This window comes from Anas acuta, chromosome 7 (genome assembly GCF_963932015.1).
Source record: "Anas acuta chromosome 7, bAnaAcu1.1, whole genome shotgun sequence".
In the NCBI taxonomy this organism is placed as follows: Eukaryota; Metazoa; Chordata; class Aves; order Anseriformes; family Anatidae; genus Anas; species Anas acuta.
The window spans coordinates 29,917,127-29,942,957 of NC_088985.1; the positions used below are offsets into that span (position 1 = coordinate 29,917,127).

General features: G+C 39.6%; 1 protein-coding gene across 18 annotated transcripts in view; it reads right to left on the reverse strand.

Annotated features, from left to right (window-relative positions):
- ABLIM1 (actin binding LIM protein 1) overlaps positions 1-25,831 on the reverse strand; it is a 186,542-nt gene that overhangs the window by 25,139 nt on the left and 135,572 nt on the right. For 8 of the 18 annotated variants that reach the window (XM_068688679.1, XM_068688678.1, XM_068688680.1 and 5 more), the window contains 8 exons: positions 22,274-22,332; positions 19,492-19,554; positions 16,089-16,136; positions 11,862-11,939; positions 9,322-9,477; positions 4,749-4,784; positions 3,323-3,452; positions 967-1,086 (listed from right to left, as the gene is read on the reverse strand). In XM_068688679.1, coding sequence (XP_068544780.1) covers positions 967-1,086; positions 3,323-3,452; positions 4,749-4,784; positions 9,322-9,477; positions 11,862-11,939; positions 16,089-16,136; positions 19,492-19,554; positions 22,274-22,332 — 690 coding nt within the window. The remainder of the gene's footprint in view (positions 1-966; positions 1,087-3,322; positions 3,453-4,748; positions 4,785-9,321; positions 9,478-11,861; positions 11,940-16,088; positions 16,137-19,491; positions 19,555-22,273; positions 22,333-25,831) is intronic. The other 10 variants (XM_068688686.1, XM_068688671.1, XM_068688682.1 and 7 more) reach the window with 5 other exon arrangements.

Below are 25,831 nucleotides of genomic sequence, written 5' to 3' on the forward strand. Positions count from 1 at the left end.
GCATTTATTGAAAGCGCATGGCAACAACTGCCTTGCAACTGTTTTTAACTCCAATTTCTGATTATCTGTGTTAATCAATGGTGCCAGAATAGAGTCTGTGCTCAACATACGTAATTGCCTCTTCTTGAGCTTTTGTAGGTGATATAAGCTATGACTGTCTCCCCCAACATTAAGAAACAGCACAGCCAGAGAATGCTCCAATAGAAATAAAAGTAAAACCACATCCAGAGAAAGCAAGAAACTACAAGCTTGTTGAGCTGAATGAGCTCCTTGAAGGGACACATAGAAAAAACTCCACCCTCAAATCAAATAACAAAAAATTACAGGTTAAAAAATGAGAAATGACCAAATCCTCAGTTAGGGTAAATCCTTGCAACTCTACTGACTTCAGCAGAGTTTGCTGATTCTCACTAGTTGAGGAGAGGCCTAGGGATTTTATGTTGTTGGGCACTAGTTATTGCCAATACGATTAATAATGATTTATTTCCTTATTGGCACTGATCTTGATATAACTTGTGGTGTGTTTTTTTTTTTTTCTTAAAATTTTTTGGGTGACCTTGGTCTCATTCAGGCAGGAGTTGTAGTTAATTTTTAAACGTGTATTTTAAGAACTTGAACATGATTTGATATGCTAGTTGCTGTAGGGGTTGTTACATATTACTTTAGGAAGAGGCCAAGTTAGGCACGTATAGGCTCTAAGAAGTAGATGATAATGCTTCCCTCTGTATTTCTAACAGGGAAATTGCTTGATGACTTGTCAACTAGGGCCCTTAGAAATGACATATTTCCTCTAAGAAAGGACATTATGTCTATTCTACCAGAGTTTAAAGTGTAACGGCACATTTTGAGGCATGCTCAGCTACGCAGCCAATGATAACCTTACGAAGATGCACCTCATTAGCTTTGACAGAATGCTAATAAATCTCCAGCCCGGAGGGTACTCCTTGGAGAGGCCTGGCTCCTTACCTTTGACATGGGGGATGAAGTGGTGTCGGAAGGGGGAGTTGGGGCGGGAGTCATGGTGTGCGGAGCTGAGACTGCTAGTGCGCAGGTATGACAACCGCTGCACACCAGTAGAGAGCAGCTCTGCGGCAGCAGGGAATCGGGGGGCAGAACAAAATGAAAACAAAGAAAAATAATAAGAGAAAGGCAGGGAAGGAGGCTTCAAAGGAAGAAAAAAAAGGCATTAAACAATTAGGATTCTGAAAAGGAGGAAGGAAAAAAAAAAAGGTTAAAAGACGTACCAAAGGGTTCATAAACATTAGACAAAATTACAGCAAGTAGTTGAAGAGAGGCTCAGATTTGAACTGCATTACTAATTCAGCGTAATATTTACTTGCTTAATGAGCTTCTTATCTATGCTTTGTTACCAGAAAATAGCCTGCTGCCATCATGCAAATATCACAAACATTGACGCTCAATTAGTTAAAAGAGCAGCTGTTTGAAAAGTGCCTGACCAATTCCACATCAGTCAAGAGGCATGCAAGCTGCCCTCTATTGTTTTAAAGCATTCCAAAAATGCTGCCAACGTCAGCTAGGGCATCACGGAAAAGGCTGCAAACTTTTTCAAAACTTGTAGCACTCAAATTTTGAAGAACCTGATGCTGACAACGTCAACACAGTGCTTCACTTCTCTCTCAAGGGCTAGCTGGAAGCCAAAGAGGAGTTACCTGGGGCCACCGCATTTATTCAGAGAGAAGTTATTCTTGCAAATAACATGATTACAAGAAGTGATATTAGGAAAAGAATGTTAAATATACACATGCTATTATTCGATATGAATAATACTGGAGGAAAATTATAAATTAACAATCACCCCAAAGCAGGGTAGCAAAGATCAATTCTATAGAATTCTACAGATTTATGACTGTGTCATATGAGAAACAAAAACAGGTTAGCCAAAGATGAGATCATCTGAACAGAGATAAGCTTGAACAAATATCTTCTCGGAAAATCCCTCGGGCTGTGAACTTTTGAAGATTTTACATCTGGACCCAAATTCTGGCTTAAGCCCATCCGCCCATCAAAGAGTTACACAAACAGAGCCTACTTCTGAGGAACATCCTTGACTGAACACAGACAAAAAAAAAATCAATCACAATAAGGTCTGGAATAAGTCTTGGATTTGTTCATGCCCCTGATACAACTGATACAAATAGAGAAATCCCCTTGAAATTGCAAGAATCAAGAGACAGAAGTTTGCAGCTTTTTCATGCTTTATAAGTCTCTTTCAGTTTTCATTATAATGTCATCTTAAAACACAGTCATGTTGTCAGCACTAACTATCAGACACAATTTGCTTCTGTCCCACCTCCCTTGGGCCCATTAAATAAGGCATTCACTGACAGACACAATTAGCTGCTTTCAGCCCACCCTTACTAGGAAATGGCTCCAGCACTCAAGTTCCACAGCGGTGGCTCTACAATAAATCTTTAATTTTAAAATTGCAGCTGCTATTGTGGATGGGCCTTTGGCATGCTAAGTGTTCGTCTGCAATCACCAAGGAAGATGGAACTGCACGATTGTATCACTTATTTTAAAAATGGGTCACAAAGATTTAATTCATTACCATAAAGAATAAATCAATCTTGAAAAGTATTCAATGAATTACATTTACAGATACATTTTCATGCAATTTGGGTGTGGATGAACACTTAATTTTCACGTATTGCTTTCATATTACACAACCAGTAATTTGAATGCTCTTGGAACCTGAATGACTGTACGTTCTCTGTATTATACATAGAACTTGTGCATCATTTCTAAATCAATAATAAAAGTTGTGTTTTTGTGTTTTTTTTTTGTTTGTTTGTTTTAATGTCCTCTAGCAATTGTCCATGGTTTCAATTAAAAAAGAAATCTATCTTGCAAACTATGAGTATGTTTAAAAACTGACTAACAATTCAGAATATGCTGGATTATTTATTTTATACAAATATTTTTTTAGGAGAGAGGAATCCTACATTTGTGACTTCTCTATAGTCAAGCCATAACTTTTGTTTCTAAGATGTGATACTTTTCCCAAATTCCTGAATGAAGGTTGTGTTTCATTGCTGGAAATTGTTGCTCACTTCTACAAATATACACACATTTACAAAATAATTAATCAGAAATAAAATCAGAAGATCAGTATTCATGACACTCATCAATCTAGGGCAAAAGACTGCATCAATCATGAACAAAAAACACAGGGAGAAGAGAAGATATTAAAATTTGATACTATTTTTCAAATGACTGCTAGGAGAAACAAATGCTTCTCTGTGCCACTCAGTGACATAATAAACACTACTTTTGTACATCCTTCTAATGCAGTTGCCCTTACCAGGTCTGTGGAAATGCTGAGGGGAACGTGACATGGTGGGTGTGTAGCTGTGACGACTGTACACTGGAGAATTAATGGAGCCCTGACTAGTAGACCTGTGAATCATGCGGTCCCGAACATCTTGATAACCCTGCAGAATAGAAGCAATTAAAAAGAATTCACTAGTAAATATAAATGCGTGTTACACATTTCTTTTAGCAATGCTCAACTTTTGTGGATCTGCAGATATCAACAGAAGCTACTGAAACAATATTCCCTAAGCTTTCAACCCATTTCATTATCACTGATTGCTAATGATCTGTTCAAAGACTCTGATCCATTTTTATAGTCAGTGTCAGAGTTGAGTCTTGGAAGGTTCTAACTGCACCTGTCATTTAGGGTAACTTCTATTAAATCTTATGTAATCCTAGATTTCCCCACGTTCCTGTGATTCCACAAGGGCAGATGCCTGTTCAGAGGATGCCTGTGCTGCAGCACATGGCAGAAGATACTCCTGAGCCAGCCTTCAATTAGCTAAGGTGGAGACCAGCAAGAGTTCAAAAGAGGCAGCTCAGAGCTCTGTGGCTTAATTTACCATGTGTCTCAGCTAGCTACAAACAGGGTTTTTAGTACTCAAATTAGATCTGACACCCCCACCCAACCATCTGAAAACATGAAGCCTTCTTCTACAGCAAAACTCAGTTTTCTGTTTCCTGGAAAACAAAACAAACCAGAACAAGCCAAAACAAACCCAGAGCCGACAAAACAAAAAACACACACAAAGCAAAGCAAAACAGGACGAAAAGGGATGAGAGCAATTTGAATGCACAAAGAATTACATCAAATTTTATAGTCCCATTTTTTTGTTGTTGTTTTTAACCACGTAGCAATCACCGTGACTTTTATGTGGCAAACAAACAATACTCTCCACCCCTAAAATGAAAATGCTTATGCAATAGCATCTATAGAAACCTGACAAATAACTTTACAAATATTTAATGTTACCATAGTGTTCAAAACAGCTCCCAGGGAAAACCAAACCAAACCATAGTTATGTTTCCTTCAAGGCAAAACTACATATGTTTTAGTAGCAGCCGTGTCTTCTTATTTAAATGCTTAGAGCAGCATTTTAGCTCATGTCAATCATCCATCTCCAGAGATCCTGCCTGTGGCAACCAGGAGGATCAATGTACAAGAAGTGACCTCTGGTGGACAAGTGGCTCTGCTTTATAGACAACAATTGGGTAGTGGCACGAGCTTCATTTCTCATACAATCTGTCAATGAAAGCTTAATGTTTTCTTTTTAGAGTTAATTTTCCTTAAATTTCAATATTCAGAAAACATTTCTACATAGCAGAAAGTGATCAGATGGGTAACAAAATCTACACCTGCATTTACTGAAGTGAGCAATTGTAATCATAGTAAGATTATGTTCCACCAAACTTACTTCTGCAGAAGGGGTAGGTGATAATGTCCTTGGAGACTGCAAAGATACAAAAAAATAAAAAATAAAAATAAGGTTACAGAATCAACAGTGCATGTTTTGGGCTAGAAAATGGCAACCCAGACATTGCTGCAGATACACGGATATACAGCAGTATGAAGTGGCAAGGTAGACATTACTGAGGCCATCATAACACCGTAACTTGCTTTTTCCACATTGCTCAGGAACTGGTCCATAAATCATTGAAGCAATTAAAGTCTCTGGGAGAATCTTTATAAGTGTGATTAATTCAGTCAGATATCATGAAACAACATCTCTCAACCATCTAATCATTGTGGTAGTTAAAGCATGTCTGTAGAGATCAGAATCAGAAAGGGTTATTAATTTAATAAGCATGCCTGTTATGAAGAAATCTTTAAAGTGGAAATCCAAAGTAAATAACCTTAACTCAAAGCTTTGCATGGCGTCAGAAATAGAGAATGACTTCCAGGATGAAGCATGCTGTTCCTCCAACACGCAGAGTCTGGCAAAAATCTCATTTTCCTCAAGGCCTTACATTTCACAGCCAATGCAAAGCAGCGCATAGTTGTCATCAACATTTCTTTGATATGATCTCTAAGTTAGCTTTGTATTCATCCATCGTTATGCAAGGAGCACAGACAGGAATTACAGCTTGTATATTGAAAGAAGTATGCAAAAGCCAGTGGTAAGAAATATGCACAATAGTTATGAAGCGTTTCTATTACATAGATAGGGAAACTGAGGCAAGACATACCTTTAGAAATGAAGCATAAGATCATGCATAAATTGGTGGTATAAACAGGAATAAAGGCCACGTATGATTACCGGTTATGTGTCTTTTATCACAAGACAATTTGAAACTGGAAGATCAGGATTTAAAATATTTATTCTTTTATGCATTAAGTTTCCATATTACTTAATTGCCATAGCAAACATGGCAAGAGCTTATGCTTTTAAATATGACCACAGTTGTTATAGGATGACATAGCCGTTAAGACAATGTCTCAGCACCAAAACTGCTGATTCTGGTTTAACTATTACAATAATGCACAATAATATTTAGTGTAAAATGTATGCTCAATTTCAGGTAATAACCAGAAATTCACCTCTACATTTTGCAGTGTGAGACCATTAACTCTCACAGAGCTGTTCACACTGGTGATTATTGCAAATAACCACATTTCCATAATCTGTTGCCTACTTGCTCAGGCAATGTAAATGGTTGTCACAGGAATCTAAGACTGGGAAGGCAACCCAGAAAGTGACTTGCTGATTCCATGACCAACATTTCAGGTATTTCCACTCATCACTATCTGACATCACCTCGTTGCTTTTTGGGAAATGGAACCACCCTCTGCAGCCAACTCATTGTTTCATCATGCATAGGTGAACTGCTGTATTTTAAATTCTGAGTCATGTTTCTGCAGGGCTTATGAAGTCTTTTAAAATCTGTTCTGTTGCACAAGTCTTTACACTAGTCAGTTCAAAATATGCTCTGCAGTAGACTGTGAAGACAAAGTTCCAGAATAGTAAGCCAGTGGAAACACAAAATGATATCTTCCAGATTTTAAAAACAACATCAACAAACTTTGGTAGAGCTGTAGTGAACAAGTTTACAGCAAAACTTCTACTCCCCGCAGCAGGCTCTATCTTTTGTCACTTTGAGATCTACGGGGCTGCTCTGATGCCTGCAGTCATGCAGATCACTCTGATTTTTGGGAAATTCTGGCGTGCAACATTTTGGCCATCTTTACAGGTGTAATTTTACAATGCAACTTCCAGCACTTTGTTCTGATCTCATTTTAATTTCCTTTTTAATGAACTACCAGGTATGATGCCTGCTCCATTTTGAAGCATCTATCACATTAGAAAAAAGCAGTTTTCTCATTTTACAGCAGTTTATTTACTGAAAGCTGCTACATAGAGTCATTGCTCTCAGCTGACAGAAAACTAAAACCAGAGAACATGCAGGGTAACATTGCTTCTCTCAATATTTATGCAGCACAAGTCAGAGCTGATGGAAGACTTGATTCCTGTGTGAATCAGGTTGCTGCTAGCATGGCAGAAGTTAAAGGCCTGAAGAACCTGAGCAACTTATACTTTCTAGAAATTTTATCATTGCATTAAGGGTCAGCCTCAGTAGCAAAAAAAAAAAAAAAAAAAAAAAAAAAAAAAGTACTGATTTCAGGCAACCATCTTCAGACAGCCACAGAGCACTAGCAGGCTCATTTCTCCATCTGTTTTGTCCGAGAAACTAAACCTCCTCTTCACGACCTTCTTGCTGCTGGAGGATCTGTAACTCAAGCATCCAGTATCTTTAACTAAAATATCCAGTTCCCGCTAGATGGTGCTATGTGAAAGCGTTTTTCGTCACAGGTTTATAGAAAAAAAAAACAAAATTGGGATTTAACTCAACACCACAGATTGTTGGTGAGAAACTTTTCAATGCATTTCCCTTCCATTGCAATGAAGAATAATGTCTCATGCTGTTTCTTCACACTTTCTGTAGCTGAAGTATACAATTTTCTTGTAGCTTATTCCCTGTAATTTAAGGATTATCTCCACTACTGGGTTACTTTTGGTTGCTCTTAGACACCTGCCTTGTACACACACGCACATCTTTCTTACCTAAGTTTGATTTTTTTTCATATATATATTTTTAATTTATGTAAAGGGCATCTCTAGGGTGCAAGCTTAAGGTCAGGCTCACCTTTTATTTAACCCCACCACATGTAAACACTTTACAAAAATAATGCAGGCTAAATTACTCAGTCTGTAAATCCCTGCCATGACTAAACATGTCACCTCCTTTGCTTTTTAAGGATGATGGTAACTGATATTTGAAGATTAAGTGTCACTCATATACACCAACACAAACACAAAGTAAGAGATCACTCCACCCCTGATGGGCTTATGCTTTCATAAGGGAAAGGGAAGGAAGGAGAAACAGGCACAGAGAGGCGAGGTGAATTGCCCAAGGTCACAGTAGTCACCAGTAGCATTGGGTAGAAAACTCAGATCTATTGAAAAGATGGTGAGAACCACTTTGTGTCGGGAACAAATTTCTGTACTCACAAGAAATTAATTGGATTTAATGCTGGTGATAACACAGGGTAAGAAAACCCCAAAGGCTTTTGCTTATTCCCGGAACAAGCATAATGGCAGACATATGCCTTTATCAGTGAGCAGCATCCCCTTACGGATTAACAAAACTGGGCGAAATCAGTTCTTCCTCTGTGACTAACAAGAGATTTGTGTTTGTAGATGGTTCTGTGGAATGGCTCAGATCTGTTGGAACTGGTCAGAGATCACCAATGCATCTCACAGGAGTTATGAATCATATGTCAGCTGGATTCGCTGCCAGCCTGAATCTGAGGGCAGAAATTCTGTAATATTCTGACCTATTATCACCTATGGTATTCCTGAGCTAACAGTCTCCTGAATTTCCTCATGTTAACTTATGATATAGCTCATAATTTAAGATTAGCCCTATAAAATATCAATAAACAAAGTACAAAAGCAGAGAAAACCAATCTATTCGTTAGAAGAATGCTTTGCTAAGAGAGAATATCTTAGTCACTTCATACCATCTGTGCCTGAATGCTCTACTGTACTTCCTTTTTCCTCAGCATATCTTCATACTTAATTCAGTCACTGTCAGCTAAATTCACTGAGATTGCAAATAAGTTTATTTCCACACCCATTAGATTTGCATTCTGGAAACTAGGTTTACAGTCAACTGGTAATACCTGACAAAACCTGCTTCATGATCTGCATTTGAACCATGTTAACAGTGGTGGCAGCTATAGAAGTTCAGCTGAGAAAACTGAGGGACCATACAACCTGAAAGATATCTTTAAATACAAAATTAATAAAATAAATGAGACGATTGTTTTTCTTGTGACAGGATAAAAGAATCTACTAAATGTCAGGAGTTTATAATGTGAGGCAGCTATTTCCATACTGCAACTAACCTGCTTTTCCAGGTGGAAGAGCACTTCATCCTGACCTATTTCAAATTTTATCCTGTACGTATGTCTGGCAAAGTGCTCTGGAAATATATTTCCCTTTGGCATGCAAGAGAGAAAGCATTCTGCTGCTCTTAACCCTGTTACTGCCACAGAACATTATGGCATTCCTCATATCCTATTGTGAGCACTGGTGCTCTACAGCAGCGTGCCTGGTACAGAGCACAACACCAAGCTGGCTTTTGCCTTGTGGTCTGGATTTTGCTGTACCCAAAAGCTAGAATATGCATGTGAATTGTGAGCAGAGACACAGACAAACAGCCTGCAACCTGTTCCCTGTTCCTCTGTCAGCAGCTAGCGTTAATGCAGGCAAGAAGTGGACCTGTGTGTTTAACTGTGCAGCTTCCCCACATAACGCATCGTCATCACTGTCCCCGTTAAGCCCAGATCAAACACAAAAAGCACTTTGAACAGCAGCAGCAACAATTCTAAAGAGTGTCAATTAGAAATTATTTCAAAAGAGGATAGAAGCGTAGCAGGCTTTGAGTAAAGCTTATAGCAGAATGGGTTGCTTGTTGGTTCATTACCTCTCCAAGACTCTGTCTCTCCTGTCTGTCCTCGTAGGCGGAAGTGTAGAATGGCTCATAAGTAATTAGGTCTGGACGTTCAATGTCATAAATGGCCTTGACTTTGGGAATGGCTGCTAAATCCTTGTAATCAAGGATCTCATTGTCTACTTTTGCCTGAAGGTCAAAGACAGAACATAAATTAACTTACACAAATGCACTGGTAATTTCTATTTTACACAATTTATGATTTTGTGTATTTGTTATCACACTGTTGCTATGGAAAACCCTTTTTGGCACTCTACACACAAAGTGGCTGCTTCTGTTTCTTCTCCAAGTGGGCCTCCCACTAAAAGCACGCAGTGTTTTCTGAGCTTAGGAAAGAAAGAACATTGCATATACAGATGTCATACAAAAGTTGCTTATCAACAGCACTGAGCTGGAAACTTCAGCTCCATAACAGACTCATTTTGTGGCCTAAGGCAAGTCATTTCACCTCTGCTCTTATTTTCCCATCTGTAAAATGTGCGATAATATCAATTTAGACTGCAGATCACAGAGATTGTGAGAGGATTCCATGCAGGAGACCACAGACAGAACGCCAACCTATAAATCTGCACACAAAAGGAAATACAACTCATTACAAGGAAATAAAAAGGCAAGCAGGACTAGTTGTCAGGACTAGGCATCAAGCTCCCAACTGAAATTATCATATTGCATTCATCACTTAACCTATGCACAAACTTCTAACTAAAGCATTTTTTGCTTACTAACAGGATACTATGTAGTACTAACACTGACTATTTTATCACTATATCTGGGAGGAGTTCTTGACTAGTTCGAAACTGGGAGTAGGAAATCAGTTCTAAAAAGAGAGGTGTACCCATCAGAAGAAGCTGGAAAGAGGTCTTACATATTGTTTAGGTAGCTAATATCTTCTCTTAATTAAGAGAAGACTTGTTAAAAACAAAGATCATCATACATTCTTAACTACATTACAGAAGTAAACTTGATTTTTAAATCTAATAGGGAATATTCAATTTGCTTTTCACCTTTTCTACTAGGTTTTTTAGTTATTCATAGTAGGCTGCACATGAAAACAAGGCTGATCTGTTTCTACTCACATTCAGTTCTGTTCTGCCTGAGTACTAGCACATAATATCTTCAGATTTAAGTGAATTTACCTTCCTGAGCTTTTCTAACAACTACTGGTCTTGGTGAGTCTTAAATAATGCCATAAATTAGATACAATACAAAATAGTTCTTATTGAGAAGCACGGCTTGAAATAGTTAGGAAATCCACTTTCTAAAAACAGCCTCAAATCTGTTCAGTTTTCACTCACCAGGTATAATGAAGTACCATAAACCAATTTAACCTTAGGTAAATAGGTAGTTATACTAATGTGTTTACCACAGTTTGTTAATGAGCTGCAAATAGGTCTGGATATTTTTAATCCCATGTAAATTACTATAGATACTTTCACAGACTCCAGATATTGCCCTATAGACTATGTTGTTCAGCAGTAGGTGAAGCTTCATGAACTTATCCAGGTGATATTACCAGAAAGGATGGCAGTTCTCTGGGACATGCTTTGTGGTTTGACAGCTGCAGCGTGAAGCTGTTTTTTTAGGTTGTTGCTGAAATGCACTGAAGAACTAGCACTTATCTCAAGCTTAGGACTGGAGATCTGTAATTTTGGTAATTTTTCTGCGTTATAATACAGGTAACAAATCTGTATGCCTTACATTGTCACCTATATAATCTTAAGGTTATCTACAAAATGAGTGATTCAGTATTAAGTGCAGGTAACAGAAAAGAAAGTCTGCCCTCTGTGTCTGCTGCTTCTTCCAAACATAACCTTTGTCTTTGATCCCCTCATAATGGACTCTCACTAACTTGCCTTCCTGTCATTTTCTTCCTTAGCTGTTATCTTCCAGTTCTCCCTTGGATATTGTGCAGGTTGTCTGGAGCATGTTTTACACGAGGACAAAGGCTATACGGACTCTTAAATGCAAGCAAGTTCTTGGAAGTGTAGGTTATATGCATTGAAATACAGCAAGTCTGAGAAGGCTGAGCTGTTCTGTTATTCATCCATGCACAGCATGGGGGCATACTCTGCCCCCTTAGATACGAACTACTAGATGACTTCTTCTGACCCTGGAAACTCCTCTGCCAAGAAAAAAAGGGCACTGACAATACTGAAGTATTGTGGTAAATACTAAAATTGGTATTAGAAGAGGAGAAAAAAAAAATTCCTTTGAAATTTTTGAGCAAACTTTCTGTGAATGTATTTCCAACTGCAGTTTCTAAGATCTGGTCAGGCAGCTGACCTGTCTGCCTTCTGTCCTTCTTCACATCACCAAGTGGCTTCAGGAGATTTACTGAATCTTTATGTGGCCTGGAAACAGCCTGTTGTGATATAAACTATCCCTGTAATGGTGCTGAGAATATTAACAATTTAATCACTGAAATGAAGGCATTAGCATCAGTATAGATATGATTTATTTGAGCATGAAGTATTTCGTATTCAAGGAGCTCATTCATCAGGAGAAATACTTACATAGATAGTGTGGCCTGGTGAGCCAGGTATACTGGAACCTGGTCTGGAATAAATACTTTCTGATGATGTTCTCGTAGGCTGAAAAACAAACAGGAACTTTTCAGAGCCAATGGAAGCAATTAACATTTGTAACGTTGGTTTTAAGTGAAGAAATCTGCACACATCTTGAAATTAACTGCATTTTTTGGAAAAAAAAAAAAAAAGTCAAGACAAATGCAAGCATTCTGGCATATTTCAATCTTATGAGGCAGGTGTGGGCTTTTTTTTTTTTTTCAGGGGAAGGAGTGTTGTGAGAGAGGAATGAGGTTTTCTAAATCATACAGTGTAAAAGACCAACAACAATAATGAAGAAAACCAAATGACACCTGCCAGAGACACTGCAAGGAGCCATATAACATACAGTTCAGGATAGTCCTGCTGGTCACTTTATCAAAATGTTAGTTCACAAACAGCTGGAGATTATAAGCAGCCATTGGTTCAGCAGCCAAAATTGTTGAGAGAAGCACAGCACACGTCATTGCTTTCCAGATGTTCAGTCACTGGATTTCCATTATGAATATGAAATTGAATTCGGCCCTTCTCAGTAGAAAGACCAGAAATCCTTGGCTTGGAGCTGTTCCCTGCATCTGCAGCACAACTGAGATGCAATCTGAAAGCTAAACTGTTGGTTGAAATTTCATGGTTCCCCAACACTGCAAAACTGATGTTTAGTGACAACGTCCTGCAAACCAAAATTCAGGAGAACAGCTGCACCCCTGCAGAGTGAGTGCTGTCACACATCTAGCAAGTATCTAGCAAGTATCTAACAGTACACTAGTACTGAACAGACACTGATTCCCTACGGGAAGTTTTGTGAGAGGAGACAAAATAACTTGGCATCGAGATGTGGGGATCCTGAAAACCTGACAAATTTGAAAGCCATTTATTTGATCAAAAGTCACTCAGGTTATTGGGGCAATAACTTAAATATAGCATACATGCAGCAGACAAAGGTAATCAAAGATCCCACTTCCACTTGAGAAGCCATTTTTGTTCCTTAATTGACTGTGAAGAACTAACTCCAATCATAAAGTAATGCATCAGCAGATGACTCTGAGCACACTAGTGCAGTAGGTTATTTCAAAGTCACCACAAATTAAGCCTTCTTAAGCAGTCCTTATCTCTCATCTGTTTGTGAAAATGTACTAAGGGAACTTCCAGTCACATACTGATGAGAAACAAGGCTAAACAGCTTGGTTCACTGATTTTTCTTAGGAAATATTTGGAGTGAGCAAGGCTACTGGACATTTCTCATCCTTGAAACACTCTCAGACTCTTTCTACCTTTAATTTCATAGCCAGAAAAGCTACTGGAAGCATCCTTATAAAAGTGCTGAAGACTAGTTGGGGATCATACCGTAGGAGTTCTCTGACTGCCTCTGTGGAAATGAAATCACCATATGCAGGGAGGGTCAAAGGAATAAAGGGCTTTGAACACATTCCACCAAAAAACGTGAAGATCCAGATCAAACAGAGCAGATGTGGCTATGGAATGACATGGTCACCAATCCCCTCAGGAATACATCTGAGAATGCCTTCTCAGCCAGACCTCTCTGTGTTCCTCTCTTTTTCCCTCTGTAGCTGCAAATTCCTATATCCCAAAAGGGAGCACAGAAATTTCTCAGCTGTCTTTTAGCTCCTTCCATGATGAAATCAAAGGAAAAACAAAACAAAACAGTCCCCCCCCACACACACGCACACTTGTTTGATGGAAATGTTACAAGACTAAAGCTGGCTATTGCTGAGAAACACTTCATCCCCTTTTCATTTCGCCATTTCACGCTGCTGAGTGAAGACACATGTAACTTGCTGCTGCAGTTGCTATGGAAAACCACTGTTTTCATTACAACACAGGGAACACCATTAAGCACTTGAGGTACTGTTAGGGGCGTCTCTGTTACCTTTCACTTTTGGCAGACATGCTTTAAGAGTTTTGTCTGATTAATTTTCCCTCTTGCAGGAAAACAAGCATGAGAGCCAGTTATGACTTCTTCTAAACTGGCACGTCTTCTAGGTTGCTTTTCCCTCTGGTTCTTTGTAATCTCTTTAGAAAATCAGATTTTTTCAGCCCTTGCTTCAACTCTCAGTCCCACCTCTTAGTGTAACTGCTAAAATCTTCTTCAGCAAAGAAAAATTCCCTTGTGCTTATCACTTCAGTGAGTTTATTGAATACAGTCAGATACTCTAAGATGACAGTTTCAGCAATGCCCTGCTAACAATTCTCTTATCTGCTCTTAATTCAGGAATACAGGAGCAGTTGTCAGATGGACTGGCAAGCCATAGCACCTGTTCTTCATTTCCTCTCTGTGCTTCTACTCCAAGTTCCTCATTACTATCCTATTAACATGGCCATGAGCCAGATATGACACTCTCTAAAACCAGTTTTTTATTTTCTGTAACAGTTCCTGTGTACTCCAATTTGACGTGGAGTGTCTCAGGAATCCCACGTTCCCCAGGCAGGATGCCACCCTACCTGAGCACACGGGTTATCTGCTGAGCAGCTGAACGCAAGCAGACCTTCTACACTGCGCTTCCTCCATCAGCTCCCAGTCCTGTATCTTGACTGATTTTACAACATACCCTTGAACAGAGTGCACGGAACAGGACTTCTGCATCTACTTTCACTCTTGCTGCCTCACTTTGCCCTGCTTGTTTTGAATTACACAGGCTGTTTCCATTGCAGATGGCTATTCTCTGTAGACTCTGCTGTTTCCCATATGGTCTGGAATCCTTCACAGATTTGCACCTTCCCCTAAAGACAACTGCTCTGCATTTAAGAACATTTCTGCTCTTTGCCTTAAGAAACCTACACTGAAGATCCCTTCGTATAAACTGTTTGTCTTGGGTAGTTTTAGGCTATTAGACAACTATAGCAACCTAGAGGCCTATAATAACTCCTGAATGAAAACCTGTGACTGGGTATGGCTTCTATTACATTGTACATTATGTTTTCATTATCAGTTGAAAATCCCTGCCTCTGTAGCACTACTTTACTACTTAAACAGGTGGCAAGAGAAACATTCGATGATGAATTCTCTTCTGATGTAACCGGTGTAAATCCCATCCTAGAGAAGAGCTGGATCAGAGCACAAGTTAAAACTGGACCAGTGGCAAACCCTGACCTTCACTGCAGATATCACATGAGCATTTTTTGAACACATACAGATAAGGAAATGAGAGGAAACCTCCTTTAATATGAATGCATTCCTCTAGTGGTATTTCATTCCATCACAACAAACCTGTGACACTTGTTCTATACTCCCAGCAACAAAGTTAAACTGACTTACTTCTGCAAACAGGTCTGGAATATTCTATGCATAACCATGCTTGTTCTTTAAGGATTCAAATAGAGCTTTTCATAATGCCACTTTTTTTCAGAGAAATTTAAATCAAGTTTTTGTTAAGAACTACAACTATTTGTTTCTTGTGGCATGGTCATTCTCCACATTTTTTGACTGTAGAAAAGGTGTTTCTTTTTTCTTTCCTCCTCCACCCAAATGGACATAACACTGGTAAATATATTAATATGGGATGTCTGTACCACATATAGGAAGTTTGTGAATGCATATGAAAAAAACAAACAATAGAAGCTCATACATATCATTAAAACAGGTAAGGGACAGAACCAAATCACAAAGTAGCTGAAATATATGTAAGACTTTTCCGTATTTCCCACTTTATCACAGACATTTTTATGTTTTTGATCTTCATTTCATGCATTTGTCCTCAACACGAAAGTTCTTTACCAACTTCATTTGCAGACTGGCAGAGGTAATACCAACTGTCATGCTCTTGATGCTCATCCTGTTAGGTTCATTGTGAATTTTAATGCTCAGTTATCATACTACCCATGCATATGCCCCAAGTTAATTAACTCATTATTTTATTATTAGATTACAAAGCTTAACATGTTCATCTGCATTTACCCCAGCTTGTCATGTCATCATGCATGGCACATCATCTAAATACATAGCTTCTTTTAAGAAAAACATCCACACTAGAGCCATTCACATCATCCAGATACTGCTGTAATGTGGTGGCTGTGGCTTTTTGAAGTGCAGATGTTCAAAAACATGCTCTACAGTAACTTACAAGTGCAGGCAACCAGATCAAAACTGATCCCAAGAACATCTGGCCAAACAGATGCACTATTGTTTAACAAAGGCATCGTCAGCGTTGTTTACAGTACCTGCCTTAGTTTTTTGATAGAGTTCATTATGCAAGGCGGTGATAATAGCTGCAGAAGAATGAATATGTTTTCACTTAATAACATTGAACATGACAGTTTAAGCAAATTCTCTAAACCTCAGAAGCTACTGTAAGTGAAGCATATTTATAAATAAGCTAAAAAGAAGATTAGGGTGTAATTTATTCTACTCAGCAGCCACAACTTTGCAATAGCAAAGAATTTGGCAGTCCCAGTGCAATACTTGCTACTGTGAGTACCTGCTTCAGCAACTGCAAGGCTTTACAGAGGATAGAAGTTTTTTAGGTCTTGGAACCAGGGTTCACTGGAGACAGGTTTCCCATGGATTTCAGTGGCAGCGTACAAGACCAATAATGCACCTCAGTGCTACAGCATTCATTGTGCCTTTCTGCCAGTTGAACTGTGCCCTTCTCTTTACAAGTGTGTTACCTTCAAATGCACGCAGTACTTCAGTATTTCTCTTCCCTAAAAATCTACAGTATATGTGCATCAGGACAAAGCTAGTGAAAAGGTTTAGTTCAAAGTCACACAGACACATATTAATAGGTTACAACAATTTTTTCTTCCTTTTCTAGACAAAAAGGCCAGAAAAGAGAAGGAATTCTCAGCAGTCATTGAAGGCACACTGCTACCATATGAAAGATCTTTTACAAGGCTATTCATGCAAATGTAGTTTTCACTAACAGTGAGCTGAGTGGAAAGCAGAAAAAAATGAAGTGGAAAGTCCAGAACATACTGAATTCAATGGTCAACTTCTTACAGAATTCACAATATTTGATTTACTTCCTCAAAAATTCTTGAGTAACTTTTTTTTTTTTTGGTGGTAGGTAGCAAGCGTGGTTTTAAAAACACTACCATCACCTTTTAAATTAAGACATTTTCCCCCACAATCTAGTTATTCCAATTTGCTGGGTTCCTTCTTACATTTAGCAAACAATTAACCCCAGTAAACATGGGTCTCAGTCCACAGACAGCTGCCCATGGCAAACAATCAGCAATTACTTCACAGGAGATTTATATTTATGTTCCTTTACATTTTTTCATTTATTTATTTATTTTTTTTACATTCATTTGTTTTCTTTCTTGCACTGCCCTTGACATCTAGCTCCTAATGAAATGCCTAACTTCTAACTTCCAGTGATTTCAGTGGAAGCTCCAGTACTCAAGTCTAGCGGCTCAGCACTTTTGTGGGATGTCATAGATGGTGGTGTTGATGCCTGATGTGTGATCACTGCATCAAACTAGCTCGGAGTAAAATTCTGTTTGAATCACACACCAAGAATCATCTTCTCCCAATTATGTACATCATCCAAACAGTTTTCAGTAGGGTTATCATGTGATGAAGAGCAGCAGTAGGCATACACCTTCTCCTGTCTTACCAGAAAAGTAATCTGCCACCATATTAGCAACAAAACACACACACAAAATGGAACTCATTGGCAGCAGGTTCATCTGAGGCTCAGAACATCTTCCTGACTTCAGTACCAAAGTTCGTTCATGGATCTAAGAGACTGTCAAGTATTTCTGCTTCTGGCTAAGCTTTTGTGACCCATTTCCCACTAGCTGTTTGGTACTCAGCTGAGTCACAAAGTCTCAGACGTCTGAAGTCAATATCCAGGGACCTACAGAATCTCTGAAGCATGCACCTCCATCAACAGGTGCATACTTCAGAGAAACAAGAAACATCAACAAGACTGAACCACCATGGTCTGGAAAAAGCTGCAGATATTATTTACAAAACAAACATGCTCTGGCTTACTATGTGCAAAAGGCGTTTGCATCAAGCATGCTCTGGTAAAGTTAAAAACTATAATTTTCATGTAGATTAAAGACTTTGGCCTGTCTTTACAGCAACAGCAGTGATAGCATCTTTGTGTCTACTCTGCAGAAGAGCACTTAAAGCCAAAGTCTGCCTTGAATTACACTTCGTATAATCAGCCTGTAAATCCAAGCAGCATTAAATACTGACTAAACTTAGCCAAGAGGATATCATCTGACCCTAAGCTACTTGTATCCTATACAGTCTGCAAAGCAACAACAAGAACATACCTTAGTGGCATGGGCCACTCCTATTTTTCTGTGCATGTTCTTCTAATAGATTGGATAGGATTCAATTTTTCAGTCCTAAGGCTCCTGGGTTTTCAACATAGAAAACTCACACAGCTGCATGCTAAACTGACTGCAAGAAGCCACTACACTGGCCTAAAAGATGAGCGGAACAGTCCCCCAGATTGCTTTCCTTACTCTCCAATATCAGATCCCATAAAGCCTAAAAGTGCAGAGACAATGTCCTCCTTAGGAGCAGTAATAACATAACTTTGTAGCTTTATTTTCTTGATATATATTCTGTAGATAAGAGAGAGCAACATTCAAGAGGGGTTAATACATTGCAACATCCACGTGAACTGCGTGAAGTCCTTTGCAGGACAAAGGGCACAGGCCTGGCAGTGACTGCCATTGAATCCCAGCGCTGTGTTCAGCCACGTAACGCTGCCCTGCAGACTGCATCTAACACAAATATCCTGCCCTGGCTGATGATACAACTGTGCAATGAGAGATGTGAAGGCTGTGTAAGCAGACAGTGGAAGTCCAATGGCAGGGAGTCTATCAGCCTGTCTGCCTACTGCTAGCCTGTACCAAGTCCTTATCAGCATATTTTTACTTCATCATTGGGTGAAAGCTATACAATCAGACAGCAGATACAACCAACCAACAAAGAAGCAGTGCTCTGAATGAGAAATGGAAGTAGGTAGTGGTCTCAGGTGCACACCAAACTCAAGTAAGTCTGAAAGCAGAAGAATCAAGGAGGGACAACCTCCTAACGCCAACATGGATGTGCTGCTGATTATGGAGAGGCCAAACGCTCTGGGGCAGTGCTCAGGACATGCCCAAACCCAGCATTTTGTAAATATTTTCTCAACTGAAGTTTTCATCTGTATTTGGTTAATAATTATAAAAACAAAAATGATATAACTGATAGCATTTTTCCCTCTAAAAAACATAAACCATTGTTCATGGAAATCTGACTTCTTCCCTTCAAAGTCAGACACTTTTTTACCATTTTCATTTGCTTCATATTTGCACTCTAATTTTTTCCTTCAGAAGAAAAACTTTCAATGGCACTGGAAGAAAAATACTGCAACCCCCAAAAGCTCAAATTAATATAAAAAAAAAATAAATTAAGCTTTTCATTAAAAGAAACGAAAATGTGAGAATTAACAAACACTGGACTACATGATGCAAAATACAGAATCAGTGCCCAGGGTGGCAAGTGATAGCAGGAAAGCTATGTGGCAGAAGTAGCAGCAAGCACAGCAAATGACAATAACCAAGAATCTTCTCAGTAAAGAAGATTGTTATCAACACTGAAAACACAACAGCAAACCTCTGCAGAGCGTGGTCTGCGCAGAACCAGACTCTTTGGATAAAAGAACTCAGATGAGGAATGCTGTCATGAAACAGAAAAGGGAAAAAGAAGAGTGAAAAGGAAAATAGTTTCCCCAGCCTGTAAGATTTATGTTACTTATTGGTCCCTGTAGAATCACAAACCACCAGACAGTTGTTAAAAACAAAATAAACAACAACAACAACAAAATAAGCAATTTATATTCTTGTTACATACACAGGACTGCTTTACTTTGTTTTGTCTTTATAATCCTCTACAAATAAAAACAGGAGGAAGACCTTAACCATTTTCATGAGCTCCAACTGAAATACCAAGCAGCTAAAGTGCTGATTAGTTTATATCACAATTCAGAACTTGCTGAATGCTTCTGAAGTGACTTCCACGATAAAAGGGCATTTTGTTTTGTTTTGCTCTACTGGGAAAGGAAACTCAGCAGAGCAGAGAGGCCATGTCACTAACTTTTTGCAGAACCACCAATAAATCCAGGCCTGACCCTGCAAGTGATTTTATCTCATATTTGGCAACTCACAAACCAGATTCTGATTCTCTTATCAGGTTGAAGTCTATGCAACCAAGAAATCGACAGTGAATCAAACCACAGTTCATAATTTAGTGGTGACATGTTCAAATAGCACATAGTTCTGCCAGTTGTTTAATATGTTTCTGTACCTACCTTTTTGCTACTGCCTTCGTTTGAGTCTGCTGAATGAAACGTGGCAAAGTCATCTAAATGAACTCAAGTGAACAAGTGAACTCAAACTGATTTTAAAATAAGGTGTCTGATATTTGCAGAATGCATACAGACTACCTGTGATGTAAAGCTGAAGCTAAAAATCCTCTCTCTCTCCAGCTATCTTCAGTATATTGCATTTGCTGATACCCTTTTAAGACATCTGAAACCTCTGCATGGAAGATCTCCAGGAATAAGGTGGCCTTGGATAGCTTTGCCATAACATTTCTCATGTTCCCTTAATAAGCATTCTCTCACTTCATTTGTCTTAAATTTCCTGAAAGAACTCACTTATGCAAAGTCTTGCAGGTGGATGAATTTATTTACTTCATTCACTTCAATTAAAATCAGCTGAAGAGGAAGAAGATTCACATGCTTGAACGTGTAATGGAAAAAAAGGAGAAGATACTTGAAGAGGACTTTACAATTTCCATGGGGAATGGAAATAAACCAACACAGTTATAAGGCCAGCTTGGAGAAGGTTCATAAGGGCAGCAGTGTAGTCAGGAATGCTTTGATAAGGCTTTTGGGTCCAAGTGAAAGGGACGTATTGTACCCCAGCCATTCACTGCTAAGCATAAGCATTCTGACACTTAAGCAGGTCCAAAGCCCTGTCTTACATTCAAATTGTTAAATGAGGAAGAAAATCCAGAGCAGCATAAAAAGTGCTGCTGTAATTAGTTAACATTAATAAGGGAGCAATCTAATTCTTTGGAGTTCTCTCTTTACCTTCTAATTACTGAGCGCTGGCATAAACAATCTGTCTGCTCCTTGGGTGATGCAACAGCCCCACGCCTACTCTAGAGGTAATTCTGTCTCTTACGTGGTAAAGTTACAGCTGGTTTACGCTATGATAAGAGGGTCACTGAGAACAACATTTATGCAAGTGACATAATGCTACATGCTGGAAACCAAAGGCCAGGACAGACTTCTGAGAACAGCCAGGGAGCTCACTGACTTCCTAAGTTTCCAAGGCAGCATCAGGCCCAACTCCTTGCAGCTGAGAGGACTGAGTACAAAATCCAGAGAACTTTATGAAGAAAGTTTCACAGGTATTTTAAATATCTCGTCATCTATGGCCAATTCTCCTTCTGTTTTATCAGTACAGCCCACACAGATGTGAACTCTGCTCAAGAAAAAGTTACCAGTATGCTACCTATGTTCATAGTAAATTTGCAGAACAGTGCATCTAAATAAATTCTGAAGGCCTGCGTTTCCTGTGAATGATCCACAGGAACAAAAACCCACAGGATAACCTCCATTCCAGGAGGCTTGGAGGTTATCAGCCATATCCTTGGCTTATAGACCTTCTAGCTATTTTATTCACATGAAGTCTCTAATATTTATATTCAGAAAAATTAACAAAGTTCAAAGAAACTACTGAGACATCAAAGACAGTAAATTGTCCAGGAGGCAAATTAGTGAATATAGGCTTAACATTAAAATTACATGCAAAAATCCAGGCTATAATGTTTATCAGTGCAATGTTATTCCCATCAATTTGATTAATCCAGAAACCATGTAGGGATATGTTGAAGTGACCCCAAGGATAACTGCAACTCTTCTTGGCATTCAAATTAGGATCCTTTTAGTCTGGGGTTTATTTGTATGAAGAGTCCATCCGAGCTAAATGCTGTAAATAACTGCACAGAATGGGATAACTATTGAGAGAAATTACACAGATGTGCAAAAATACTAAGATACCCTGTAGTACTTGCTCTGTTCACATTTTCCTCTTAAAAATCTCTCCCCAAAAATAATTGATATAAGATTAACTGTGTTAAAGACAATGTCACATCTGTATGTCAGTAAATGATTCTATCTTCATATCAGTACACTGAAACAGATATGTGAAGATGCCTAAAAATCACACCAGTACCTCTGAAGTGCTGGCACAGTTATTCTGCCAGCGTGGTGACAGCTATGCAATAAGCAAACAAGCAAACATGGACAATCAACTCTTTCAAATACAACGTCCAGTTACTCTGTGTGCAAAACATCCAGAGAGTTATTGCTACAAGTTCAGCTTACCCTTAGCTTCTCTTCGGTCTTAGTGGATTGCTTACAGTCGGGATGCCAGACAGTGGAACCTTTGGGAGGTGTAAAAAAAAGAAAAATCCTTACTCAGATTAAAACAGATGATTCCTGGTCATGAAAACAGAACCCCTTCACTGCATCAGACTGTGAAAGAGGAACACAAGTGAAACAAACAAACCAAACCCTCAGCCCACCTACAGCAGCCTCTTGTGGAAGCTGTCAAAGCACTTAGCACACGTTCTTAATTAAGTCAAAGGGCCGTAAGCAGCAAGAAAGGCAGCCAGCACCAGCTGGAGGAACTGAAAGTCTAAGGGTTCTTCTGGTGAGGATGGAGGGTAAGGGCCATGGTGACCTGATCTGCTCTTCCCTTACGTACCCCACCATGCATTAAAAGGAAGCTCTGATTACAAGCCCACCAATACCAGCAAGGTCTGATGACTTCCTTGAGCAGTTGATGCCATGCTAAGTTATTGTGAAATATTACTGAAATATTGTGAAATATCACCTCTTCCCTGCAACTATGCAAAATGCAACAGGAAAAGCATATATGGAGCAAAATTAGAAAAAAAATCATAACAGTAGCCAGTTGTATTGTGCCCTGCACCAAGCTGGAGAAGCCAGTATGACTATTGGCACGAAGCAGTACGTGAAGGAGCCTCTCTCTAAATCCAAGTGTACTGTACTTGTCACTGGCACACACATCGCTTCTGCTCCTTGCTCTGTGAGGTCAGTGGCATGTGTTGTATTGGATTTCTGCATGGCACGTTCCAGCCTCACATCCTTTAAAAAAATCAAGGTCTCCACTGTCTGTGTTCCAAAACATGGGATTTTCTCTTACATTTTGAAAATGTAAATATCCGTCTGTGCTCACGGGCTGAGCAGTGCTCAGGGCAAGGGGCACTTCCATTCCACTTCAGTGCTCAGGAACAGAGCACGAACTGTGGTCGCTGCTGGGAAGCTGCTGGCAGGTTTTAGCCAAACTGAAATGGAGCAGAAGCTAATGCTGATTTGTAACACTGACTGCAGCTGCAGTCAAATTTAAACTTCAGTCCAGCCACTGCAAAGCCAATACTGAGCCTTGTCTGCCTGCAGGAAGGAGCTTCACCTTCACTCTGTCCACACAGAAACCAAACAAAGGGCAGTCCAGGTCTCCTGCTGGTGAATATTAGCCCAAGTGCAGCCAGAGGACACCCCACCCTCAGAGCCACTGAGAGGTACGGGTCAGGGGCCCTGGACACTTTATTCTAACAAGCCCTTACATGGCTCAGTACAGAAGTGAAGAGCAACAGGAATGATTTCACTTCCCAGCAGCACACAGCATAATCATCATCAGAAGACTGCAGGGAACACTGTGATTCTGGATCAGGGCCTGAGACGTTTGGCTTCGAGTCTAAGACAAGGAAGAAGAAACTGCATTTGGCAGGCGGGGACGATCAGATAACAGGGAGAAGCGTACCGAGAGCCTTCTCTGTAAACAAACAGCAGCTTCCGAGCCAGGACCCCACAGCGCCAGCAAGATCAGGAGAGAAGCATGGCCTGTGCATTTGCTTAGGAGATCAGGCAGATCCCAGCCCTCAGGAGGAAGAGAGCTCGTGCCATAAAGCTGATGAGTTAAGACTCAGAAGGTTTCAGAATTTGCAAGTTCAGTTACAAGCTTCCTGCATGACCCCAAGAAAAACATTCTCTGCTCCTCTGTACCTCATTTTTTTTTTTCTGTTAAACCATTCCTATCATCAAAGGAAAAGCTATTGCTGAAATTTCAGGCAGCGTTTAGCACAAACTAGCCCAATTTTAGGAACACCCACCCCAGGAGAATGCTGGAGCTGCTGAAGGGGAATAAGAAATGCAAGAAGGTTTGGATATAATTTTCACGGTGGAACTTAGTTACCAGTTGTGAGCTTTCTTTCACAAAAAATGGTAAGAAGTTTAAAAAATATGAAATTGTAAAACCCAAATCAGGTAGAGCTGGCACAAGAAGTAAAATGCAAATATTTTTTCATGACCCTGAACTAGAACTTGTAGATTTGATTCACCCAAACGTGTCTCACTATTTTGAAATGTTTGGAACTGTGTAAATTCTCAAGCTGCATTGCCCTTCCTTTCCCTAACAGAAGCTGTTCAGCAAATTGTGGCTAATCCCACTCCTAATGTAAGTTTGCTCACTTGGCAAACATCAAGCAACACATTCATTTATTCAACTTCTTGCTTTGCGTGTACCGCTGATTCAGAATACAGTGCTCTAAAAAGCAGCAGCTCAATTACACAGTGAATAAAGCTGAAAGCCTGTGTGAGAATCAAGAGCAGCAGCAGCCCTCTGAATGCTAAGCAACATCCTAGCTCAGCAACAGCCCTCTGGGATGATCCCTATAATAAGATACTACTAAGGAAGTCCATGGGAAAGAGAAAGTTTCTGGTGCTACTTCCTCGTCATTTCCCTGTGAGGGAGCAGGGAGAAGTCAGAGTGCTTCTGCTAGCACTACCTAAACCATCCTTAACATAGGAAGCCCCAGAATGGTGGGTCTGGTTTTGTGTTTTCTTTTTGCAGATTTGCTTTTGCACATTCCTATTGCAAGTGACTAACAGAAACCTACCAGGCTCCTCTACTTACACAAAGCGGTACCAACACAGTTTTCATGTCTAGTAGAGAGAACAACTAGAGATGAGAAGGAAGCTTCCTATTTTCATATATTTCATTGGTAATGTAATTTTGGTTCTGGCTGGTTTTTATTTCAGAGAAATGCTTGGAAGGCTGATATTCTGCACCCTAGGGGGAACAATTTGGATGGAGTCAGGATATCCATTTCAGCTGAGAGCTCTGCAGAGGAAAGGCTTTCAGGTCACCTTAAAGCCTTAAAAGCATGCTGAATTCAGCAAGGAAAGCTTTGTCAGGACAGTCTGGAGTACACTCAGCAACAGCATTACTTGGTCAGAAAACAGACTTATACAATAAAGCAGTGCAACTTGGGCTGCTGCTCCTCCACTGAAGCACAGTGAGCGTGAGGGACATCAATTCACTGTCACGGGACAGGAGATACAGAAGTGTGTGTAGCTAAGAAGAGAATGACAGCAGGTCAAGGAGCGAGGTATCTCTTCCTGTCTCATATCACCTAAACTTTGCCTGGACAAAAATCTAGCCTTGTTTAAGTACCTCCTGCCTTACTGGGATCTGCACAAGTTTATATACCACAGCCTGCATGTGAACTTCCATTCTGTGCTTGACTGGTGCAAACTGCATCAGTTCATCCCTCGCTGCTCTTAAAGTAATTTCTGAATTAATCTGCTCACCTTGAACTCTGCCTATCCTTTATCATACTATCATGTGAAAAAACTAAGATTACCACTTGTAAGATGCTGTAACTGCTACTTTCAAATTAGGCTTTCCAGTTTGCCATCAGAAAGCAGTAGTTCCTACCCAGCCCTCTTTCAGCCTCTCCTTGCTCTGGCAATGAAGTGCTGCTACACAACTGTGTATCTAATTCTGTGCACAGCTGGAATAAGATGATGCCTTACAAGGCCAGTGAGATGAGAAAAATGGACTGCAAGGGAGGACAA